Below are 25,241 nucleotides of genomic sequence, written 5' to 3' on the forward strand. Positions count from 1 at the left end.
ACAACCACATAAACAAGATTCAAAGTTCAAAGCCTTCCAAGGCCAGCACCAATTTGAATAAAATCATTTTGGGTGTTATACTGCATCATTATGAAACACTAAAATAACTAGTTACTTTAATGTTACATAATTATGCAGCTTAACAGCCAAAAAGGATTTTATGCAAGAAGCTTCATTGTCCCAGCACTGCAAACCATGCCTCCAATTTCATTACATACCATACATAATTTCTCCTGTCTGCACCAGAGCAAATTCACTGACATGAAGGCATACACACACTTATGCATGCATCCATCCAAAAACGTAATGACTGGAAACAAAGGCAGCTGGAGGTTCTAGAATTATGAATTCACATTTGCTGTGCTTATAGTGAGTAAGGCCCACAGCTACCAGTCACAGTCCCTTGGCCTTCACTTAGCAATGAAAAGCCAAAAACTTGACCTTTCGGAAGCACAAACATCCGACCCACAGTCCAGATTTATTATTAAATGACCTAGCACAAGTCAATAATCCCCCTCTTCTTAATTTCCCTTAATCCTAATGGTTTTCCAATGCTTTCCATGCTGTGTTGCATTCTATTTCCCCTTTTATTTTCTGTATTTATTTATTTCATTTCAAATGTCTATGTGTTCCATATATTCTGTTGTTACAACTGTCAATTCTATATTTTAGTCTGTTTCTGTATCACTTTCCATACATAATACCTCTTCATGCTAATGTTCAGTGCTCTTGGCAAGTACTAATTTTATTTTACTCCTAGTCAGTTACTATTTGATGATAGCTCTGTAAGCCGAAAACCACTCAACTAAATAGATTAATTCTGTAGACTATACACATTATTTGCTTTTTGTTTATACACTGATGAACCAAAACACTGTGAGCAGTTGCTTAATAGCATATGTGTCCATATTTGAAATGAAATACATCAGGGGTCTAACAGTTTACTGGTAGGTTTGTGGAGTTGTGTGGCATTAGATGTCTAAGCAAAGGTTATGTAATTTGTGTAAATAATGGGCTACTGATTTGCTTATGCGCTGATGACACCTGATAGCGACCAATATGGGTTCCACAGGATTTATATCAGGTGAATTTGGTCACCGAGACATCAACATGAGATCTCTATAATGCTCCTCAAACTACCGTAGCACAGTTATGGCTCCAAGACATGGAAAATTAAACTCCTGAAAGAAAACATCACCAGTGGGGAAGACATCAAGCCTGAAGGGATGCAGGTGGTTCACAGCTGTCACCACGTCTTCGATTACTACCATAAGTCCCATGCAAGCACTGGAGAACATTTCCCATAGCATACTACTGCTCCCATCAGCCTCCAACCGTGGCGCAGGGCATGTTTTGAGTCACCTTGTACCTCAATTACAGCATTTGTGGAGATGACCACTGATCTAGTGTAGCAAAAATGTGATTCACTCAAAAAAGCCAACACGTTGCCATTGATCTATGATCAATTCCCAATGGTCCCATGCCCACTGCAATCATAATTGACAATGTCGTAGACTCAACAAGTGAACATGTAGGTTTGGTCTGGTGCGAAGCTTCATGTTCAACAATGTACAATGGATAGTGTGCTCCAAGACCCTTGTGCTTGCACCAGTATTGTGCTCTTTTGGCTACTTTACAGAGCAAACAAGCCTCCAATCCCCATGTTCTGTGAAGACTCATCAATGTCCAACCATTTAGTGCCTAGTGGTAGTTTGGATGTCCTCCTGCCTCTTTCCATAGACACTGATGACAGTAGCACATGAAAATTCAACCAGCTCGGCTGCTTTTGAGAACTTGTTAACAGGCTCTGCATAATAATAATCTACCCTTTGTCAAAGTCGCTTATCTCGATGGATTTGCAACCCATATCTTCGCTATGGTGATCCCCCGTGTGTGTCTGCTCTGCTTACATTCTATTGCAACCAAGTCACTTGCTCACAACGCCACCACATGGCATCCAATGTCATGGTGGACAGTGATCATAATGTTTTGGCTTATCAGTGTACCAATCTCATCAATGTGCCTGACAACTGCTCAATGCCTCATCCATACTGTGCATAGTTACCTTTATTCCCTACATTATTTGAAATAGATTTTAAGAAATCATTGAAATCTCACATGTCATCTGGAATCAAAACATGTAGTGCAAGAAATCTATAGAAATCAGCATGGAAAGCAATAAAATTCAAAAGTATCACAATATGACACTGTAAAATTCAAAAATAATAAGTAATGGGAAACATGGGGAGAACCACTTTTCCAATGACAACTGAATATATAATCATATTTTAAATTCTAGTTGCTTCAGTAGTATGATGCACACATTGTCAAATTAAAAGAGAAGATTTTCAAATAAAGATGAACAGTCACAAGAGTTAAAATCTATGAATATTGTGTATTCATACACTATTCAGTATATGTATAAAAGCGAATACTTTGTGGAATATTTTATATTTTGTCAGCAACCAGACACAAATTCAATATCTTTCCTAATTTGAGAAATGTAGGATACACATGAAACAAGAAAATCAAACAAAATCAAGGAAACAATTACTGAATCAAAACATAGTATAAAATATGCTGTATTTAATATTAGACCTCGATTTATATGTCATAACTAAATTTTGTTGCAAAATGTGGTTGTATATTGAAGCAAGTTATATAAAAGAAGAAATTAAATAGCAACTTTATTTCCACATTATTATATGAAAGACTAATTAGTAAAAAATTTCTCAGTAATGCCTTCCAAAGTGAGGCACTGGTTCTTACCTTTCTCTCATCCACAAGAAAGTCAAACTACGAGAAAAAAGAAATATTAATTTATTTCCTATGGCATAAAAATACCCATTACATGTAACAGAGATAAAGTATTATGGCACAACATGACATGGCTTGTACTGCGTATAATTAACTACAAAATTTATGAACCTGTGTTTCTAGGAGAAACTACAAATTATAATGAGCTCAACAGGAATACAAATTATTGTCTGGTAAGAGAGATTTTTCTTCCCTTTAAAGTTAACTGCAATATTACAACCTAAAAATAACATCATTTCTAGAAATGCACCAGCTATTTGGATTTTTACAGAGCCTAACAAAAATGTCTACTGTGACATGACTAGAAAATTATTAACACACAAATGTTTAAGGAATGGAACATTTGCCTACTGCAATACTGCTTAAGTTATCTGATTCTTCAACTTGTGTTTCTCACAACAGTTGTGCAATCTTGCAACTCACAGCAAGGTTAGAAACAAAAACCTTTCAAACTCTAACTCATGAAAATAAAAAGAGCGGATAGCAACAGAAGCAATCAGTGCTTGACTGATATTAAGAACTTATGTAATGAGAAGACCAAATATTAAGTCTTCAAATAGATATATAAAAATGTAATGAGACATTACAGGAAAATGAGGGCAAGAGAAACTGCAGAGAATTATATTATTCCACTAGTCTGGAGAAGCTTACAGTTGAAATTCAAATTTGAAAGGCAAAAGTAACTAATCTATTTCATATAATGGAAGGAAACATTCCACGTGGGAAAAAATTATATATAAAAACAAAGATGAGGTGACTTACCGAACAAAAGCGCTGGCAGGTCGATAGACACACAAACAAACACAAACACACACACAAAATTCAAGCTTTCGCAACAAACTGTTGCCTCATCAGGAAAGAGGGAAGGAGAGGGGAAGACGAAAGGAAGTGGGTTTTAAGGGAGAGGGTAAGGAGTCATTCCAATCCCGGGAGCGGAAAGACTTACCTTAGGGGGAAAAAAGGACAGGTATACACTCGCACACACACACATATCCATCCACACATACAGACACAAGCAGACATGAGTTGCAAGCAGACATGCTTGTGTCTGTATGTGTGGATGGATATGTGCGTGTGTGCGAGTGTATACCTGTCCTTTTTTCCCCCTAAGGTAAGTCTTTCCGCTCCCGGGATTGGAATGACTCCTTACCCTCTCCCTTAAAACCCACTTCCTTTCGTCTTCCCCTCTCCTTCCCTCTTTCCTGATGAGGCAACAGTTTGTTGCGAAAGCTTGAATTTTGTGTGTGTGTTTGTGTTTGTTTGTGTGTCTATCGACCTGCCAGCGCTTTTGTTCGGTAAGTCACCTCATCTTTGTTTTTATATATAATCTATTTCATATTCATACGACAAATATTGTTTACAATATAGGAAGATGACTTCTAACTGTAAAAAAGTAATCATGAAACAAAGTTTTTAAACGCTCCATAGTGAGCATCAACAATTTTCCCTCAACATGCCCACAACAGCAAATGTTTTAAATTTGACCAAGCAATTAGAGAGGCTACTAATACAATTTAGTAAAAATAACTAGGAAGTGATTGTACACAGAGATTCAAAAATCGATTTCATCAAGGGTACTTCTGATCAATGGTACTTTAACAGTTGTAATGTCCAGCTTTGATCTGACCCCCACAGTAAAAAATACAGCACCAGCAACTGACAGTTTATTTATAATGCCAACTGTTTTCCTCAAATAGATACACTATGTGATCAAAAGTATCCAGCCACCTAGCTGAAAATGACTTACAAGATCGTGGCACCCTCCACTGTAATGCTGGAATTCAATATGGTGTTGGCAGATGACAGCTTCCACTCTCGCAGGTATACATTCAGTCGAGTGCTGAAAGGTTTCTTGGGCAATGGCAACCCATTCTTCACGGAGTTCCACACTGAGGAGAGGTATCGATGGCAATCAGTGAGGCCTGGCACAAAGTTGACGTTCCAAAATATCCTAAAGGTGTCGTATAGAATTCAGGTCAGGACTCTGTGCAGGCCAGTCCATTACAGGGATGTTACTGTTGTGTAACCACACCGCCACAGGCCGTGCATTATGAACAGGTGCTCGATCGTGTTGAAAGATGCAATCGCCATCCCCGAATTGCTCTTTAACAGTGGGAAGCAAGAAGGTGCTTAAAACATCAATGTAGGTCTGTGTTGTGATAGTGTCACACAAAACAGCAAAGGGCGCAAGCTCCCTCCATGAAAAACACGACCAGACCATACCACCACCACCTCCGAATTTTACTGCTGGCACTACACATACTGGCAAATGGCGTTCGCCATACCCACACCCTGCCATCAGATCAACACACTGTGAACTGCGATTTGTCACTCCATACAATGTTTTTCCACTGTTCAGTCATCCAATGTTTACACTCCTTACGCCAAGTGAGGCGTCATTTGGCATTTACTGGCATGATGTGTGGCTTATGAGCAGCCGCTCGACAGTGAAATCCAAGTTTTCTCACTGTCCGCCTAGCTGTCATAGTACTTGCAGTGGATCCTGATGCAGTTTGGAATTCCTGTGTGATGGTCTGGATAGATGTCTGCCCATTACACATTACAACCCTCTTCAACTGTCAGCAGTCTGTGTCAGTCAACAGATAAGATTGCCCTGAATGCTTTTGTGCTGTATGTGTCCCTTCACATTTCCACTTCACTATCACTTCGGAAACAGTAGACCTAGGGATGTTTAGGAGTGCGGAAATCTCGCAAACAGACTTATGACAGAAGTGACATCCAGTCACCTGACCACGTTCAAAGTCCGTGAGTTTTGCGGAGTGCCCCATTCTTCTCACTCACAGTGTCTAATGACTACTGATGTCACTGATATGGAGTACCTGGCAATAGGTGGCAGCACAATGCACCTAATATGAAAAACTTATGTTTTTGGGGTGTCCACATACTTTTGATCACATAGTGTATGAACCTCATAATAAATGGTTTATCTGACAACGATAATCAAGTAGTAACAGCAAAGCATCTCCAGCAATCACTTATAATTAAAAAGGAAGACATACTAATTGCCGAATCATAAATGCTAACTCAATTACAGTATTCAGAGAGAATTCGCAATATGAACAATGGGGAAAATTTTATCAATGAGATACAGTAGATAAGAAATTTAAGTTTTTCCTAAAAATATTCTTACAATACAGTGAATTCAGTACTTGCTACAATGTTTAAGATACACACACAGTTTACGTATGGGCACTAATAACCTAGATACTGCGAGCCCCAAATAACATATGTAAAGTGTAACTAAAAGAGAAAGATGGCTAACATCTGGGATCAGAGTATTTTCTACCACAAAGAGACAGCCGTATTAAAAGCAAGAATTCAGGAGTCACTCACTGCATGTAATATTGCATGTAACATGACATCATCTAGGTAAAAACTGTGAACTATGCACAAAAGATTCAAATCTCCAAGTTTGAAGCAATGACATGAAGCAAGAAAAAGTCAATATGGAAAACAATATTCAACATCTTGATGACTAGTACTGTCTATTTTTCACCGTCCCTCTCCCAACTCTATCACATACAATGCACTTAGCTTTTCACTCTTACTAACTCATGCACAATGTTTTAGCAGTAATCTCACTCTTGCATATTACCCAATCTTCCACCTTTAAGCTCTCAGGTTTTCACATCTTGTCTGGTGCAGTCCCCAACAATCAGTCTTTCCTTCTCTTCCTGGGCATTAAGTGTCCCCTGACCTTGGGTTCTGGGTGACATTTCCGAACTCAACCCATTTTGCTGAAGCTCACCAATCCTTTCCCTTCACAACTCCTCCTTCATCTTCAACCATTCTGTCAGAAGAAGAAGCCACATGCTCTGAAAGCTTGCACGCATAATAATACCTTCTATATGTGTGTTCTCCTGCTGCCACTTGGTACGTAGATCTTTTTATCTATCCAATAACATTACAAATCCACATTTTGGTATTCATAAATTCAGAGAAAGTTTTTGACAATGCTGACTGGAATACTCTCTCTGAAGAGAGTAGGGATAAAATATGTGGGAGTGAAAGGCTTTCTACAACTTTTACAGAAGCCAGATGCAATGTGAAGAGCCAAAGGACATGAAAGAGGGAAGCAGTACTTGGGAAAGAATTTGTAGCATATCACTGATGTAATTCAATCTGTACACTGAGCAAGCAGTGAAGGAAATCAATAACAAATTTGGAAATGGAATTAAAGTACAGAGAGAGAATTATATATATATATATAAAATAGAGGGAAACATTCCACGTAGGAAAACTATATCTAAAAACAAAGATGATGTGACTTACCAAATGAAAGTGCTGGCAGGTCGACAGACACACAAACAAACACAAACAGACACACAAAATTCAAGCTTTCGCAACAAACTGTTGCCTCATCAGGAAAGAGGGAAGGAGAGGGAAAGACGAAAGGATGTGGGTTTTAAGGGAGAGGGTAAGGAGTCATTCCAATCCCGGGAGCGGAAAGACTTACCTTAGGGGGAAAAAAGGACGAGTATACACTCGCACACACACACATAGCCATCCACACACACACATATATATATATATATATATATATATATATATATATATATATATATATATATATCATGAGAAAGATAAAATTGCTAAAATAAATTTAAACATTAGGAAGTCTATTGTGAATGTATTTGGGTGGACAACAAACAGTCTACACAAGGAGAGTAGAAGCTTTTGAAATGTGGCTCTACTGGTGCATGCTGAAGATGGGTAGATAGGATAACTAAAGAGGTGGTAACCTACAGAGCCGAACTGAAGATAAAATAAATTTATGGCACAATTTCACAAAAAGAAGGGCTCGGTTGAAAGACACGTCAAAGAATCATCAGTTTGGTATTGGAGGAAAGTGTGTGGTGTAAAATTGTAGAGGGGGGCCAAGGCTTGATTACAATAAACAGGTTCAAATGGGTGCACGTCATGGTAGTAATGCAGAGATGAAGAGGGTTACATAGGATGTGTTAATGTGGAGAGCAACATCAAATCCGTCTCCACACTGAAGTCCAACGAACAACCACCACAAATTCCAGGTGAAATATTTTCCAGTTAAATAGAAATCAACAAATGATAGATTTCAAATGTTTGCACCTTATCACTTTCCACAAAAAATTATCTGTAGTGTAGGTAATCACATGACTGTAACACAACTGCTTCTATGAAAGAGGATAATATAAAACAGAGGAGTGCCTGTATGGCACAACAAATACACTGTGACAACTGTTACGTTAGCTTGAAGTATATACTCACCTCAACATTCCCTTCTGCCTTGCTGTATTTTGACCTTTCAATCTGATATGCTCTGGAAAAAAATATCACATTAAACATCTGATATTACGTAAAAACAAAAATGTGCGGCTTATCGTCTTAAATCTGCAAAGAAATGTATGTGCAACATTTTCAGTTTCACTAATATCTAAGGCAGAAGAATGAAGCACAATATTTTATTTAATAAATTAGACTTTTTAGGGTATATATAAAAACAAAAGCAATAAATTGTAGACTAAAAGTTCCCGGCAGATTAAAACTGTGTGCTGGATCAAGACTCTTCCAGGAAGTTTCATATCAGCACACACTCCGGTCCAGAGTGAAAATTTCATTCTGGAAATATCCCTCAGGCTGTGGCAAAGCCATGTTTCCGCAATATCCTTCCTTCCACGAGTGCTACTTCTGCAAGTTTCGCAGGAGAGCTTCTGCAAAGTTTGCAAGGTAGGGGACAAGGTACTGGCAGAATTGAAGGTGTGAGGATGGGTCGTGAGTTGCGCTTTGGGAGCTCAGATGATGTAGAACTTGCCCGTGAAAGGCAAAGGTCCCGAGTTCGAGTCTGGCACACAGTTTTAATCTGCCAAGAAGTTTCATATTAGCGCACACTACACTGCAGAGTGAATGAAATGGTTCTTTGACTATTATGTACAATTTCTCTGATTAGGGAAGCTACAATGCAATTTTATTCTGCCTCTCATTTTAGTGTGTTGTTGAATTTATTTCTCTCCTGTCTTGATTTTTCTTCTGTCTTCTCCTACAAGGTTATTGCTGCTTGTATCATAAGTGAAAACTGGTACATCATATACACAATAAAGTTAACACTTTGGAGCCATTTGGTGGTCAACATTAACATCTACATCTTTAATCCACAAACCACCATGAGCTGCATGGCAGAGGGTACATCCCACTGTATCAATTTTTAGGGTTTATTCCTGTTCCATTCATATATATAGCGAGGGAAGAATAATTGTTTGAATGCCTTTGTGTGTGCAGTAATTACTCTAATCTTACCCTCACAATCCTTATTTGAGTGACATGTAGGGGATTGTAATATATCCTAGTGTCATCATTTAAAGCCAGTTCTTGAAACTTTGTTCACACACTTTCTCGGGATAGTTTACATCTGTCTTCACGAGTCACACTCTCACGGATCAAGCAAACCTGTGACCATTTGTGCTGCCCTTCTCTGTATAAGTTCACTATTCCCCGTTGCTCCTATTTGTTACGGGTCCCACGCACCTGAGCAATATTCTCGAACTGGTCACACAAGTTACCTGTAAGCAATCTCCTCTGTAGACTGATTGCACTTCCACAGTATAATACCAATAAACCATAGTCTACCACCTGCTGTACCCATGCCTGAGCCTATGTGATAACTCCATTCCTTATCCCTACAAAGCGTTAAATCCAGATATTTGTTTGAGGTGGCCGATTCCAATAGTGACTCATTGATAGTGTAGTCTTAGGATATTATGATTTTTCGTTTTGTGAAGTGCACAATTGTACATTTCAGAACATTTAAAGCAAGTCATCAATCTTTGCACCACTTTGAAATCTTATCAACTGTATCATTTACAAAAAGTCTGGGGTTACTATGCATATTGTCTGCAATGTCATTAATACACAACATGCACAGCAAGGGTCCCAACACACTTCCCTCCATCCAAAATAACGGGCTGTATGCTCCCTATCAAAATATTCTCAATCCAGTCACAAATTTCACTTTTACTTGATATAATCCTCATTTTGATAATAAGCCTAGGTGTGGTATTGTATCAAATGCTGTTCGGAAATCAAGAATTACTGCCTGTACCTGACTGCCTTGATCCAAACCTTTCAGTATGTCATGTGAGAAAAGTGCACGTTGGGTTTCACATGATCGATGTTTCAGAGTCTATGCTGGTTGACATGAGAAAGTCATTCTGTTCAAGGTAACTCATTATGTTTGAGCTCAGAATGTGTTACAAAATTTGACAACAAAAAAAAAATGGTTCAAATGGCTCCGAGCACTATAGGACTTAACTTCTGAGGTCATGAGTCCCCTAGAACTTAGAACTACTTAAAACTAACTAACCTAAGGACATCACACACATCCATTCCCGAGGCAGGATTCGAACCTTCGAATCTATGACCTTAGCGGTCGCGCGGTTCCAGACTGTAGCGCCTAGAACCGCTCGGCCACTCCGGCTGGCGAAAATTTGACAACAAACTGATGTCAAGGATACTGGATGGTAGTTTTGAGGATCACTTTTACTACCCTTCTTGAAGACAGTTGTGACCTGTGCTTTTTTCGAAGAACTGGCCATAGTTTTTTTCTTTGGGGGATCAATGATAGGTTATAGTTAAAAGAGGGACTAACTCAGCTGTAAATCCAGTAAAGAATCTGACGGATTCCATCACACCCTGGAGCTTTGTTCAATTTTAACAATTTCAGCTGTTTCTCAATGCCACGGATACTAATACTTACTTCATTCATCTTGTTAGTGCTACAAGGATTAAATTGGGGCAATTCTCCTGGGTTTTCCTTTGTAAAGGAACATTTGAAAATGAAGTTAAGCATTTCAGCATTTGCTTTGCCCTCAATTTCAGTTCCTCTCTCATTAACCAGGTTTTGGATATTAACTCTGGTTCCACTAATAGCCTTTTAAAATGACCAAAATTTCTTTGGATTTTGTGAAATATCATGTGACAAAATTCTGCCACGGTAATCATTGAAGGCATGATGCATCACTCTCTTGATAGCCAAATTCATTTCATTCAGTATCTCTCTCTCTCTCTCTCTCTCTCTCTCTATAGTCTCATGATTTGTTTTATACCTATTATGCAGTAGCGTCCGTTTCTTTACAGTGACTGTATACCATGGAGGTCCCTACCGTTATGAACTTTCCTACTGGGTACATATACAGGGCGTAAATTTTAAGTTAACAAACCAGAATAACTCGAAAAATAAGCTTCACACGAAAAAATGTGTAGAATCCACAGTTGATTATTTTCGAGTGGGTCATCTGCTGGTGCTAAAATTAGACGGCCACCCCAGCCCCTTGGGGGATGGGGCGGGAAGCAACTTAAAAATTTAAAATGGGAATCCCCATTTTTTATTGCAGAATCAGATTCTACATAAAAACTATGTACATTTTGTCTTAAACATTTGTTTTGATTCTTGGTAGTTGGCGCTGTAATTTAAGAAAATCCATGTTCTCAATTTTGCATGGAAAATGGTTATGGATGAACAAAAAATAGTTATTTACATTGTAAATTTTGATTCGCTAAAACTAAAACTCTCCCTCTCTCTCCCATAGTGTGGGGTTTGAGAGAGAGGAATTAGAGTTTTACAAATGTTGACCCAATCTGAATCTGCGGAAAAAATTAATATTTGGCTCAACATTTGTAAAACTCTAATTCCTCTCTGTCAAACCCCACTCTATGGGGAGAGACGGAGAGTTTTAGTTCTAGTGAATCAAAATTTACGAAGTAAATAAGTATTTTTTATTCACCCGTAACCATTTTCCACGCAAAAATGAGGACATGGATTTTCTTGAATTACAGTGCCAACTACCAAGAATCAAAACAAATGTTTAAGACAAAATGTAAGTAGTTTTTTATGTAGAATCTGATTCTGCAATAAAAAATGGGGGTTCCCATTTGAAATTTTAAAGTTGCCTCCCACCCCACCCCCAGGGGGTTGGGGTGGCGGGCTAATTATAGCACCAGCAGATGCCCGCGCCCCCCCCCCCCCCCCCGAAAATAATCAACTTTGGATTCTACACATTTTTTCGTGTGAAGTTTATTTTTCGAGTGATTCTGGTTTGTTAACTTAAAATGTACACCCTGTATATCTAATGCATGGCCAACTATTCTTTTAAACTTGAGCCAGAGTTCCTCTACAAGCTCCTGCCCTGTGCTGAAAGTTTCAACTCCCTCACTGAAATAAGACACTAGTAATTTTTCATCTAGTTAACTGAACATATATACCTTTCTGCCCGTTTTACATGTCCTTTGTTTATTTATTTATTTATCTTACAGCTCAAAACGTGTATTTAACATGCATGGGCAATGTTACAGAAACTACATTTAGATTATTGATACACAATAGATTACATGCTCTTAAGTAAAAGATCATTTAAGTATATTTAACATAGCATTCCTGAGATCAAATAATGTCAGCACCATACTGTATGGGCACTTCAATATAAGCCATTTTTTAATTCATTTTTAAATTCTACCAGAAAGCTGTTTCAGGTTGTTTGGCAAAGAGTTATAAAATATTGCTCCCTTAATGAATGGGGTATTTGTTGTGAGATTCAATCTTCTGCTCACCATATGAAAGTCTGATTTGTGTCTTGTATCGTAATCATGGATTTACATATTCCTGTTTGTCACTTTTTTGTCTTTTTTTCTTTAATAATATTGATTAAACATATATACTGCATCGATAGTCATAATATTAAAATTAATAAACAGGTTTTTGCATGAAGTTCTAGGTCTTACTTTTGTCATAGTTCTTATTACTCTTTTCTGCAATACAAATACCCTTCTTATATTGTATTGGCTACATCCACCCTACAATACAATTCCATAAGATAGATGGGGAACAGGTATTTTCCTGAATGTCCTCATTTACAACAGAATTTTTATTTGAGCCACTTGTCTTAAAATAAATTAAATTAGTTTTGTTAATATTGACCCTCAGGTTTTCTTTTTCAAAATGTATTTGGGCTTTTTCAACAAAATTCTGTATAACTGAATTTAGGCCATCATTACTACATGCCCAGCAAACCCCAGAGGTGTCATCAGCATACATAGTAATACAATGACTGGTGTCTAATACTTTTGAGAAATCATTCACGTAGCAAATAAACAAGAAGGGGCCCAAGATAGAGCCTTGTGGCACACTAAAATTTATATTTCTTATCTTTGATCTTCTTTTTTCGATTACTTCTCCATTATCATATACAACTTCTGTGCATTGTTGTCTATCTTTAAGGTAAGATTCTATTAAAAGCAATAGTTTCCCAATGACACCATTACAAGCAAGTTTACTTAAAAGAGAGCCATGAGGGACTCTGTCAAATGCTTTGGAAAGATCTAAAAACACTCCTGCCGTTTTGTGACCCTCATTTATTTTCTACATCAGACTGTGTACAAACTGTACTGCTGCAGATATGGTGCTCCGACCACTTCTAAAGCCATGTTGGAAATCTCCTATTGAGTTATTCGTATTACAGTGCTCGATTAAGATTTCTAGCATAATGGCCAAGTCCAGGAAATCTCAGCCTAGCTTGTCACACTACCTTCAAAGTCTCTGGTTCAATCTTTCCACTCCACTGAGAACCAAAGGTAAACGATCAGTTCTGGGAACAAGTCTGCAAATTGTGCACTTCGTTGAAACTCAGTCTATAAGATTGGCCTTGTCAACCTTCTCTTCCAGCCACTGGGATAACCTCGGAGCCCAGACGAGAGGCATCATTTGTTCCAAAATGTACCACAATCTACAGCTGGCTGCACCCTGCTCCATCAATACCCACTACAATAGCCTCTTCAACACGTTGAATGAGGCCTCCAGGCATACACACAGAGTGCATCTAGTGTCCATTCCTGGCCCTTGCTGCCATTTCCCTAAGGGGTACCACCATTTGCCATACATTTGAGTTTGTTCATCTGGCTGAACAAATGTAAAGTTTTCTCAATTTTATTAAATAGTTTTCAATATTATAGCTTTGTTTAATGTAATGCACTCAAGATATTTGAAAGAAAAAGACTGTTTCTAATGTAGTTATCCCTTGCAGAAAAAAAAGAAGGAAAGAAAAAAGGTGATTGTGTGGCTGGAGCAACGTCTGACAAAGATTCACCGAGACTTGGAAAAAATCTTGTTTGGGTGTTCGCTCTTTTCTCATAGTCATATTCATTGTCTTTAAACTATGTTACTGTTTACAATAAATGCAGCTATTGCATATGATAGACAGCAGTAAACAAAGAACAATTGCAATATTCTTAATACCTAAGATAATTATTGACAATCAACAGCACAATAATCAAACTTAAGGTCACAATACTGAAAAATCAGGGTTTTCTACCATAACAAAATTTACAAAATTGTAATTATATTCACATAGAAGTACCTTAAGCTTTATGCTTCAACACCCAGCTAAAAGCAAATGCGGGAGGAGGGAGCACATAATTATTCACAAACTTATCGTGTGTGAAATACATCAATTGCAGTTGTAATTCTTTGACGAACAGTAGCAGCTTACTCCTATCACTTAAAATTGGTCGGAGAAAAGGCAAGGAAGTGCAATCAGAGAATTGCATGCTCTAAAGAAACATAAGGACACAAATAAAATTATTTAGACTTCAACCATACCTGTTTTATAACATGCACACCACCACAAGAACTATTAGAATAATACACAGAAAACACCCAATGAGAATGAAACAACCATGTTAAATCAAGTTCTGGGCACCCCAAAAAAAAAATTGCACAGATTTGTGTTTCACAAAGGCAGAAGTACACATATAAAATTCTGCTCAGTACACACAAACCCACATAGTAGTTTCTTCTGCCCAAGTCTTCAACTGGAATTAGAATTTTATCCCAAAGCATCTCGATTATATTGGGTTGACATATCTAAACTAGTCAGAAAAAAAGTATCATGTTCACATAGATCTACACAAAATAATATTATTGTATGCAAGAATTAGTTAATTTTAAAAAGTTTCCTTTTTCAGTTAAGATGACATAGCTGATATAATTTTGTAAATGGTTTAAGCACAAATAAAGAACTACCTGTTTTTGGTATTTCAAGGCAATGTAACCTCAACATTAGAGAGATCATTAGTAAACTATCTGAAAAAGAGTTCAAAGACCAGAGACCACAATTCAAGTGAAAGACAGCTTGCAGAAAAGTTTGATAAAATAATAACACTGGTTAGTTGTGCATGTGGGAATGAAAAGATAGTCATGTAAGTACACTGCTAAAATGGCCAAAGATCTTCATCACTACAAATTTTTTGTTGTGCACAAGTTAAAGGTTCGAGATCAAATCGCACACATGCAGTTCTGCCAGTGGCTCTTGAATGAACACACATCTAGATATCTGAATACCCACAGTTTTTCAATCCATCAGCTAAGGGTAGTACCCGTAAAATAAATTTGTTGCAGTTTATAAAAAGTTACTTGCAGCCAGATCAATACAACTTAATTGGAGACTTCACCTTTCACAGTGACTCCATCATGCCTACCATTCATGTGTGCATGGTGGATGTGAATATGCGTGAACAACAACTTGTAATAAATACACAACAATTGTATCTTTTATTTCAGCCTTTTCACTCATTTCTGACATGAGCCGAGATGCCTCGCAGTATTTCTCAGTCCCTTCAGAACATCTGCCATATTCTTGCTTATCTAAGGCCTCTTTATTGCTTCAATTTCCATGACATCTCCATTTAATAATGCTATGTCCACAGTCACATTTTTCATGCTGATAGCATTTACTAAAAGATTCAATGAACACAGCTTTTTGCTCTAAATGATACAACAAACACACAAAAGCAATGACCCATTGAACATCTAAAATATGTCTTTTTGATAATCTTTGTGTCATGAGTTATTCTGGGTAGTCCTATACATATATTTGAGATAACGATCAAAAGTTCACAAAATTGATTCACAACCTGTAAAATTCATGTTTTGATAAACGTCCTTGAGCACTTTAAACCATTTAATAACAAAGTATTAAGTATACCTGCGAATAACACAAAAACAAACAAAATCATATTTACCTCTTCATTGTTGTACTACGACTGTATACAGTAAGCAGATTGTTTTGACAACTGGTGGAGAAAAAGAAAACACTGTAGTCTGCTTGACAAACTACATTTAATGATACTCAGTGTTTTGCAGTGTGAACTCTGTATAATGTTAAAACTGTCTATCTATGGTAATTTTGACAGTATATTTATTGCACTTCTATGTTATTTGTTTTCTCTTTAGTTGGTGGTGAATGTTTTGTCTTAATCCAAAATGCTTCAGTGACTATCCACAACAGTTTGGGCTTGTGATGTTACAGCTATTCTTACTAAAATGAAATGTGTTTGAAGGCTGTATCAAATGTTCAACAACACACTTTCACTGACAATACACCATTTTTATCTACAGTTCTTTCAAAATTCGACATAATACAACCACACATCTATAATATGCTTATTCAATGTTTTCGCTTTGCGGGTAATAACTGCCCAATAATGCCGTTAATAGAGTGGCATTTACAATCTTAAAGATAAATATAATGTTCGACTGATACTCCAAAATAAACCAACAGAATCAACTGATGACTTCTCGTCAACATTTAATAATAATACTAAGGTAAAAACTCAAGAAGGTTTGTATACCTTTTCGAACTTTCCGTACTCGGGCATTTTCCGAAGCAAGTTCCCATGATACGCCAGGCTGACTTATGCAGCTGGACGTAACCGTTCTTTTTAACAACATGGAAAAAGAAATCATGGAACCTTTTATTAACTTTTATTCCTCAAAACATAACCTGAAACCAGGCACACATGTTGGACATGTTGACAATCGCTACCCGCAGCATAACCAATGTTTTGCCCAGCCGTTCCAGCGACTCTATCTTCCCACTCTCCCTGTCTCTTCACGTTTGCGCTTTGCGGATCTGCCACTCTGTTGTTACTTGCTGTACCCTTTGTATTTGTTTGCCTTCCGCATCTTCTATGTTTTAACTGGACTTTACCTTTGATTCCGCGAAAATTTTCTTGCCTCTCTCCGTAGTCGACATACGTAACCGCGCAGATGACAATGTATCTGAGTCTTTAAATTTATTGTTATGAGAAAATCATGTGTCGTATACGAAGATAGCGTATTTTTACGTGCCGCTAGAGCTGTGACAACTCCTTTAGTGCAAATTTATCGTGTAATTTAAAGTGCGTTCCGGTACATTAAACAAGCGGACTTTTGTTTCAACAACTGCCGCTTAAGGAATTTCTCCTACTTGATATAGTCTTTTTAAGGCCCGTCCACACGCAACGATCTGTCTGCGCACATCACATCTGCGCAGACAGATCGTTGCGTGTGGACAGAAGATTTGCATCAACCTGAGGTGTGTGCAAACCTGGAAGTTGGAGTTGGAGGTTTGAGCGAAACCTCTCAAATCTGTCGGTTCAAACCACATCTGCGCAGACAAGTTGGAGCGTGTGGACAGGAGATCGCCGCAAATCTGGCGCGAAACAGCTGTTTGCTCAGTCTAGTGTTTGTATTTGTGCGCACAGGGCATTAAAATGGCTGATACTCGTCAGTGTTCTCGAAAGTTTGTAAGTGAATTCATTGAAATATGTAGAAACCACCAATGTTTGTAGAAGATTAAAAGTAAAGAATATAGTGACCGGCGACCGAGACAAAAAGACAGCAGCACACAATGCTCTAATTGAAAAAAATTGCGTGCAGTTGACGCCTCGGCAAACAGAGAAGCAGTAATAAAAAAAATCCTTGCGAACTGTTTACCGAAAAGAGTTATCCAAAGTTCAGAAATCTAGAAGATCTGGTGTAGGAGTAGATCAAGTATACCAGCCAATGTTATGGTATTTTGATCTGCTTGGCTTTCTTAGTGATCAAGAAACGCCAAGACCAAGCAGGAGTACAATTGAAGATGAAATTGGAGTGTCTATGTTACCGCCAGCCGTTCATGAGGGGAAATTGCCCTTCTCATACAAGTATTTTTTCTCATAATATGAAGGGTTACAGGCATTAAGAGATAATTATAAGTTTCGACATCCATCCGCAAATAATTTTACCAGTCGTTAGGTTCGCCCTGCAACTCTCGCAGTAAATTTACGTAAGAAAACTGCTTTCGCTTTAGCAGCCACTGTCTACACCATTTTGCCCGCTTTCTCTGTTTCCTGCGGTTCATCTGAATGTTTTTTGCAACACAAGCTGCGAACACAGATCACAACAGAACTTCCTCCATTTCTATATTTCAAAATAACTGAATTAAATTTTTGAGGTTTACGGGGAGCGTAGTCGCTTGCCACTGATATTTCTTTTCTACACCGGCAGATGGCGGACGAGTAGTAGATTGGGGTTTGTGTCGTGTGAACACACCACATTTGCAGCGATCTTTTGCATGTACAGACATCTGCGCCGATGTCTGCGCAGACAGATCGTTGCGTGTGGACCGGGCTTTAATAAGACTCAGAACATATCATTTATACTTCACGCATAGTGCTCAATTATATTGTGGAAAAACCACAAAAAAAACCACAGTAAGTCATCCAACAGAAAACTGTAGAGCTGCCCTAAACATGGTATTAATTGCCTTCTTCAGACCAGAGAATCGTCCAGCAGGTTACTGGGTACGGCCAGTCCACACGCAACGATCTGTCTGCGCAAATGTCTGCGCACATCACATCTGCGCAGACAGATCGTTGCGTGTGAACAGAAGATTTGCACCAACCTGAGGTGTGTGCAAACCTGGAAGTTGGAGTTGGAGGTTTGAGCGAAACCTCTCAAATCTGTCGGTTCAAACCACATCTGCGCAGACAAGTTGGAGCGTGTGGACAGGAGATCGTCGCAAATCTGGCGCGAAACAGCTGTTTGCTCAATCTAGTGTTTGTATTTGTGTGCACAGGGCATTAAAATGGCTGATACTCGTCAGAGTTCTCGAGAGTTTGTAAGTGAATTCATTGAAATATACAGAAACCACCCATGTTTGTGGAAGATTAAAAGTAAAGAATATAGTGACCGAGACAAAAAGACAGCAGCATACAATGCTCTAATTGAAAAATTGCGGGCAGTTGGAGCCTCGTCAAAGAGAGAAACGGTAATAAAAAAATAATTTCGTTGCGAACTGGCGAAATTATTTGCGGATGGATGTCGAAACTTATAATTATCTCTTAAAGCATGTAACCCCTCATATTATGAGAAAAATACTTGTATGAGAAGGGAAATTTCTCCTCATGAACGCCTGGCAGTAACATTAAGATTTCTAGCAACAGGAAGGAGCTACAATGATTTGGAATTTTCATCTGCAATATCGAAGCAAGCGTTGAGTGAAATAATACCCAACACATGTGAAGCTATTTACGCTTTCCTGAAGGATGAGTTCATGAAGGCAAGTCAAGTAAATTAGTCTGTCAGCGAACTGTTTACCGAAAAGAGTTATCCAAAGTTCAGAAATCTAGAAGATCTGGTGTAGGAGTAGATCAAGTATACCAGCCAACGTTATGGTATTTTGATCTACTTGGCTTTCTTCGTGATCAAGAAACGCCAAGACCAAGCAGGAGTACAACTGAAGATGAAATTGGAGTGCCAATGTGCGAGGAAATGGAACACGAGGTTATGTAAAACAAAACAGGTTCGCCCTGCAACTCTCGCAGTAAATTTACGTGACAAAACTGCTTTCGCTTTAGCAGCCACTGTCTGCACCATTTTGACCGCTTTCTCTGTTTCCTGCGGTTGGTCTGAATGTTTTTTGCAACACAAGTTGCAAACACAGACCACAACAGAACTTCCTCCATTTCTATTTTTCAAAATAACTGAATTAAATTTTGACGTTTTCGGGGAGCGTAGTCGCTTGCCACTGATATTTCTTTTCTACACCGACAGATGGCGGGCGAGTAGTAGATTGGGGTTTGTGTCGTGTGAACACACCACATTTGCAGCGATCTTTTGCATGTACAGACATCTGCGCCGATGTCTGCGCAGACAGATCGTTGCGTTTGGACCGGGCTAACGTGGAGTCCAAAAGACATTGCACCTTGCTCTCTGGCACAGACAAACACTAACGGCACAGAAGTAATTTGCTGGCAAATGTACACACACCTCGAATCACAAGTTCATTCAATTAGGCCCACGGAAAACCCATTATAACCATTGGAGAAAGGAGGAGTTGCCATATATGTCAAAAGTTATCATTGTGCAAAAAGTATAGAAACAAAAAAGTTTTGTGTAGAGAAACATATTGAAGCATGTGCCTGTGAGCTTAAATTAAATAAAGGCACATTTATAATTGTAACTGTATATAGGTCCCCATCAGGAAATTTTCATCTCAGACAGGGGGAGGCAAATTATTATTATGGGGACTTCAATGTAGATTCTCTGAAAGAGGGTAATAGGAAAAATGACCTTGAAGTATTACTCGGTTCTTTCAATTTGACACCCGTTATTGATTTTCCTACTCGGGTGGTAAAGGATAGCAGCTCACTGATAGATAACTTCTTTATAGACCAAGATAAGTTTAACCAGATAAATGCTCAGCCTGTTGAGAATGGTCTTTCTGATCATGGTGCACAGCTAGTTACAACCCAGCTGGCACTCAAGCTTATTTCAAGGTGGATATTGAGTTTAGGTTCAGTTGAAAATTCAAGATTGAAAAATCAACCTGTTACACAGCTTATTTCAAGGTGGATATTGAGTTTAGGTTCAGTTGAAAATTCAAGATTGAAAAATCAACCTGTTACACAGTTTACATCAAGCTGTAAAAATTTAGCTTGAATTAAAATAATTTTCCCAAGCTTGAAATAAACTGTAATTTCCCTGGAAGGCTGTACAGCATACGCGCGCGCAGCATAGCTCCCATAGACGTGCACGGGAAGTGCCACAAGCGTTTATAAGCCTTGCACTGACTCTGCTAGGTTTACGGCCATTTTATTTTTGTGACGTGCGTTAATGATTGTTGACTGTTGTGAAGTTTGTTTTATACTGGAAAATAGTTCGGAAAGTGTGTGGCATCCCCTGCCTTACTGCTACACCGGGTCTGAAGAAGATATATGGTGTATTACAGGTACGCGGGTGCATTTTTCTCTAGTGATACGTTAATATTACAAATGTTAAATATTATTACGTAACGTAAAGAAAGTGAAATGGATTACCAGCTAAGAAAACATATTACAAGTTGTTCAGCAAAAAGAGGTCATTTTAAACTAACACTCTAGTACGTGGCACCAATAAATTAAAACTTAATGTTATTTTACCTTTTTAAAATCTCGCCTTTTTATATATATCGCCCTATTACATTTGTTTAATTGTAAATACTCGCGCGTGTCACACCATGAATGAATAATCATGAAGTGTGAAAAGTTTCTTTGCGAATGCAAATAGTAATGGCACGGTGAATGGGAAAAAGTGCATCAAGAACCAGTCACTACATAGGTGTCAGTCTTTTTTATTTGCGTAGCTTTGGCTGGTCTCCAATTGCTCTTAATTTTGTTGTTTCCTGGGTGAAATAATACTGCAAGGCCTACTGGTATGTCTTACTTTTATTGTTATTTGTAATGTGGCTGAAATCTAATAAAAGGCAATATTAAAATATGACAAGGAGGACATTTTTTGTTCTTTTACATTTCAGTTCCACTGAACTGGTAATTTCTTAAATTCATTTTGATTTGATCTTTTATTTAATTTTGATTCAGTTTTACACACCAAAAGTAATTGTGGGTAGAATAAAAGTCTACATTTTTCTAAACGGTAGTTTCCTTATAAGCTTACAGTATGAGGTGTATATGATTTCAAGTAATTGTTTCTTTATAATTCAGATTAAATGGCCCTGAAACTGTTAGAAATAGTGATGTGTGGCTTCTTCATGAAGTCATCGCAAAATTACGCAAATGTCACCTTCACTTTAAAAATTTCAAACAAAAAGTTATTTCAAATTACTTTAAAAACTCTTTGGAATGAAGTCACCAGAAGCAGCTGCTTGCTCAGTGACATTTATACTAGTTAATGATTCTTACTACATCAGTGAGTTTGAAGTTTTTTGCTTATCTGGGGCATAAATTATATTTAGGTTGATCAGTTTCAACTTTTTACATTTTTTATGTTTAGGTATGGCTAACATTTTCTTTTACCTGTTACAGGATCATTATACCAGCAGAAGTCAGCGATACTTGATCCTGCTCTGGTCTGTGTGCTGGGGCTGGAGGGGCTTCAGAATAATTAAATTTTAAAATAAAACAATTTTAAACACTTTGAAAATAAAAAATTTTAAACATACATGTCTTGATAATTTTTTTCGCACCATTTCCATTGTGATATTTATTTAATTAATTAGGTTCAATAAATTCAGATTAATAATTATGTAGCTTAAAACAGGCTGTAAATACCAGGCTGTATTCCACGTGTGTAGATACAGCTGGAGCCAAACTTGATAAATCAAGCTTGAAATATAGCTTTAACTCTGCCAACTTTGATGTTTGTTTCAAGCTTGAATCCAACTAACAGGCCTGAATATTCAAGCTTATATACTTGAACTTTACATCTGGAAACAAGTTTGAAACCGGCTTACTGTGCTATCTGGGAATATATGACATAGCTCCATTCAGCAATACTAAACAGTCCTCCAAAGTAGTACGTTCAGTCAACGATTTAACAATTGCAATTTTCAGGGAAAGCCTACTGCAGTTAGACTGGGATGAGGTGTACCGTGAACCTGATGCCAATTTAAAATATAATTTATTTCATGACATTTTTGTAAATGCATTTGAAAACTGCTTCCCCAAGAAAATAGTTAAATATACTCGTAAGAAACCTTGAAACAAACCATGGCTTACTAAGGGTATAAAAATATCTTGTAACCGGAAAAGGGAAATGTATCTGACAGCAAGAAAGAGTAGTGACCCAGAAACTATCAAACATTATAAAAACTACTGTGTTATATTAAGAAAAGTTATTAAAAAATCCGGAAGTATGTGTATCATGTCTGAAATCAGCAACTCTGATAATAAAATTAAAACAATTTGGAATATTATTAAAAGAGAAACAGGTCAACCAAGAGCACAGGAAGACAGTATTACCATCAAATTGAATGAAAACTTTACGAACAAAAAGTCAGAAGTTGAAAATATTTTTAATAATCATTTTCTAAATGTTGTGGATATAGTAGGATCCAGGTGTTCATTAGAAGATGCTAGGCTGTTAATGGAAGAGTCCATACCTTTGCAATTTGATACAATTGAAATCTCACCCACTTCTCCCTCTGAAATTAGGAAAATAATAAACTTGCTTAAAAGCAAACACTTACATGGAATTGATGGCATTTCCAGCAAAATACTAAAAGCTTGTTCTCAACAGATAAGTAAGATTCTCAGCCACCTGTGTAATAGCTCTCTGGAACAGGGCATTTTCCCTGATAGACTGAAATATGCTATTGTGATACCTTTGCATAAAAAGTGGGATATATCTGATGTCAACAATTACCATCCAATCTCCCTTTTAACAGATTTATCCAAAATTTTTGAGAAAGTAATGTATTCAAGAGTAGCTTCACATATCTGTAAAAATGAAGTACTAACAAAATGTCGGTTTGGTTTCCAGAAATGTTTTTCAACAGAAAATGCCATATATGCTTTCACCAATCAAATTTTGAATGATCTGAATAACCGAACACCACCCATTGGGATTTTTTGTGATCTCTCAAAGGCTTTTGATTGTGCAAATCATGAAATTCTGTTAGACAAGCTCAAATATTGTGGCATGAATGGTTCAATTCGTACCTAACTGGACGAGTGCAGAAAGTTGAAATAAGCAGTTCTCATAATATGCAAAGATCTGCACATTCCTCAAACTGGGGAACTATCAAGAATGAGGTTCCACAAGGGTCAGTCTTGGGTCCTTTGTTGTTCTTAATATATATTAATAACTTACCATTCTATATTCATGAAGAGGCAAAGTTAGTTCTCTTTGCTGATGATACAAGTATAGTAATCACACCTGACAAACAAGAATTAACTCATGAAATTGTCAATAATGTCTTTCAGAAAATTACTAAGTGGTTCCTTGTAAATGGACTCTCACTGAATTTTGATAAGACGCAGTACATACAGTTCCATACAGTAAATGGTATGACACCATTAATAAATATAGATCTTAATCAGAAGCATATAGCTAAGGTAGAATATTCCAAATTTTTATGTGTGTCCATTGATGAGAGATTAAATTGGAAGAAACACATTGATGATCTGCTGATACGTTTGAGTTCAGCTACTTATGCAATAAGGGTCATTGCAAATTTTGTTGATAAACATCTTAGTAAATTAGCTTACTACGTCTATTTTCACTCATTGCTTTCATATGGTATCATATTTTGGGGTAATTCATCACTGAGAAATAAAGTGTTTATTGCACAAAAGTGTGTAATCAGAATAATAGCTGGAGTCCACCCAAGATCATCCTGCAGACATTTATTTAAGGATCTAGGGATATTTACAGTAGCTTCTCAGTATGTATACTCTCTTATGAAATTTGTTATTAACAACCAAACCCAATTCAAAAGTAATAGCAGTGTTCATAACTACAATACTAGGAGAAAGGATGATCTTCACTATTCAAGATTAAATCTAACTTTGGCACAGAAAGGGGTGAATTATACTGCTACTAAAGTCTTTGGTCACTTACCAAATAGTATCAAAATACTGGCAGATAACCAACAAGTATTTAAGAAGAAATTAAAAGAATTTCTGAATGACAACTCCTACTCCATAGAGGAATTTTTAGATATAAATTAAGAAAAAAAAATTTAAAAAAATAAAATAAAAAAAACATAAAAAAAGTTGTTATATTAACTTAAGTATGTTGTTAAATTAACTTAATTATGTCATGTATTGGAAAATTTGACTCGTTCCACATCATTATGAAATATCGTATTCATGATCCATGGAACTAGTATTAATCTAATCTAATCCACCAAAGAACAAGTGGATAATAACAAAATTGTTGACAGGTTTATGTCTTCTAAACATAAAGTAGAGCATCCTTTTTAAGTATGCTGTGGTATTGTTTTATGGCATGAATATTCTTTTATGTTCTCCTACTCTAGTACTCTCTCCTCTACATGTACATCTGTACCCTGCAAACCATCGTGAGGTGCATGGCAGAGGGTTTCTTCCTGTTCCATTCACCTATGGATCACAGGTAGAATGAGTGTTTGAATGCCTCTGTGCATGCAGTAATTATTCTAATCTTATCCTCATGATCCCTGTGTGAGCAATACATAGGGGATTGAAGTATATTCCTAGAGCAATCATTTAAAGCCGGCTCTTGACACTTTGTTAATAAACTGTCTCAGAGTAGTTTACATCTATCTTCAAGAGTCTTCCATTTCTGTTCCCTCAGTATCTCTGTGACGCTCTTCTAC

The 25,241-nt window shown here is 37.3% G+C and overlaps 1 protein-coding gene across 3 annotated transcripts in view; it reads right to left on the bottom strand.

Annotated features, from left to right (window-relative positions):
* The window catches only part of LOC124795221, a 59,230-nt gene extending 42,225 nt beyond the window's left edge, over positions 1–17,005 (bottom strand). Inside the window, exons 1-3 of one of the 3 annotated variants that reach the window (XM_047259152.1) lie at positions 16,492–16,829; positions 8,086–8,137; positions 2,770–2,796 (exon numbers count right to left, since the gene is read on the bottom strand). In XM_047259152.1, coding sequence (XP_047115108.1) covers positions 2,770–2,796; positions 8,086–8,137; positions 16,492–16,606 — 194 coding nt within the window. In that variant the 5' untranslated portion in view covers positions 16,607–16,829. Of the gene's footprint in view, positions 1–2,769; positions 2,797–8,085; positions 8,138–15,882; positions 16,464–16,491; positions 16,830–16,850 lie in introns of those variants that run through there. The other 2 variants (XR_007016662.1, XR_007016664.1) reach the window with 2 other exon arrangements.
* Positions 17,006–25,241: the final 8,236 nt, after the last annotated feature.

This window comes from Schistocerca piceifrons, chromosome 1 (genome assembly GCF_021461385.2).
Source record: "Schistocerca piceifrons isolate TAMUIC-IGC-003096 chromosome 1, iqSchPice1.1, whole genome shotgun sequence".
NCBI lineage: Eukaryota > Metazoa > Arthropoda > Insecta > Orthoptera > Acrididae > Schistocerca > Schistocerca piceifrons.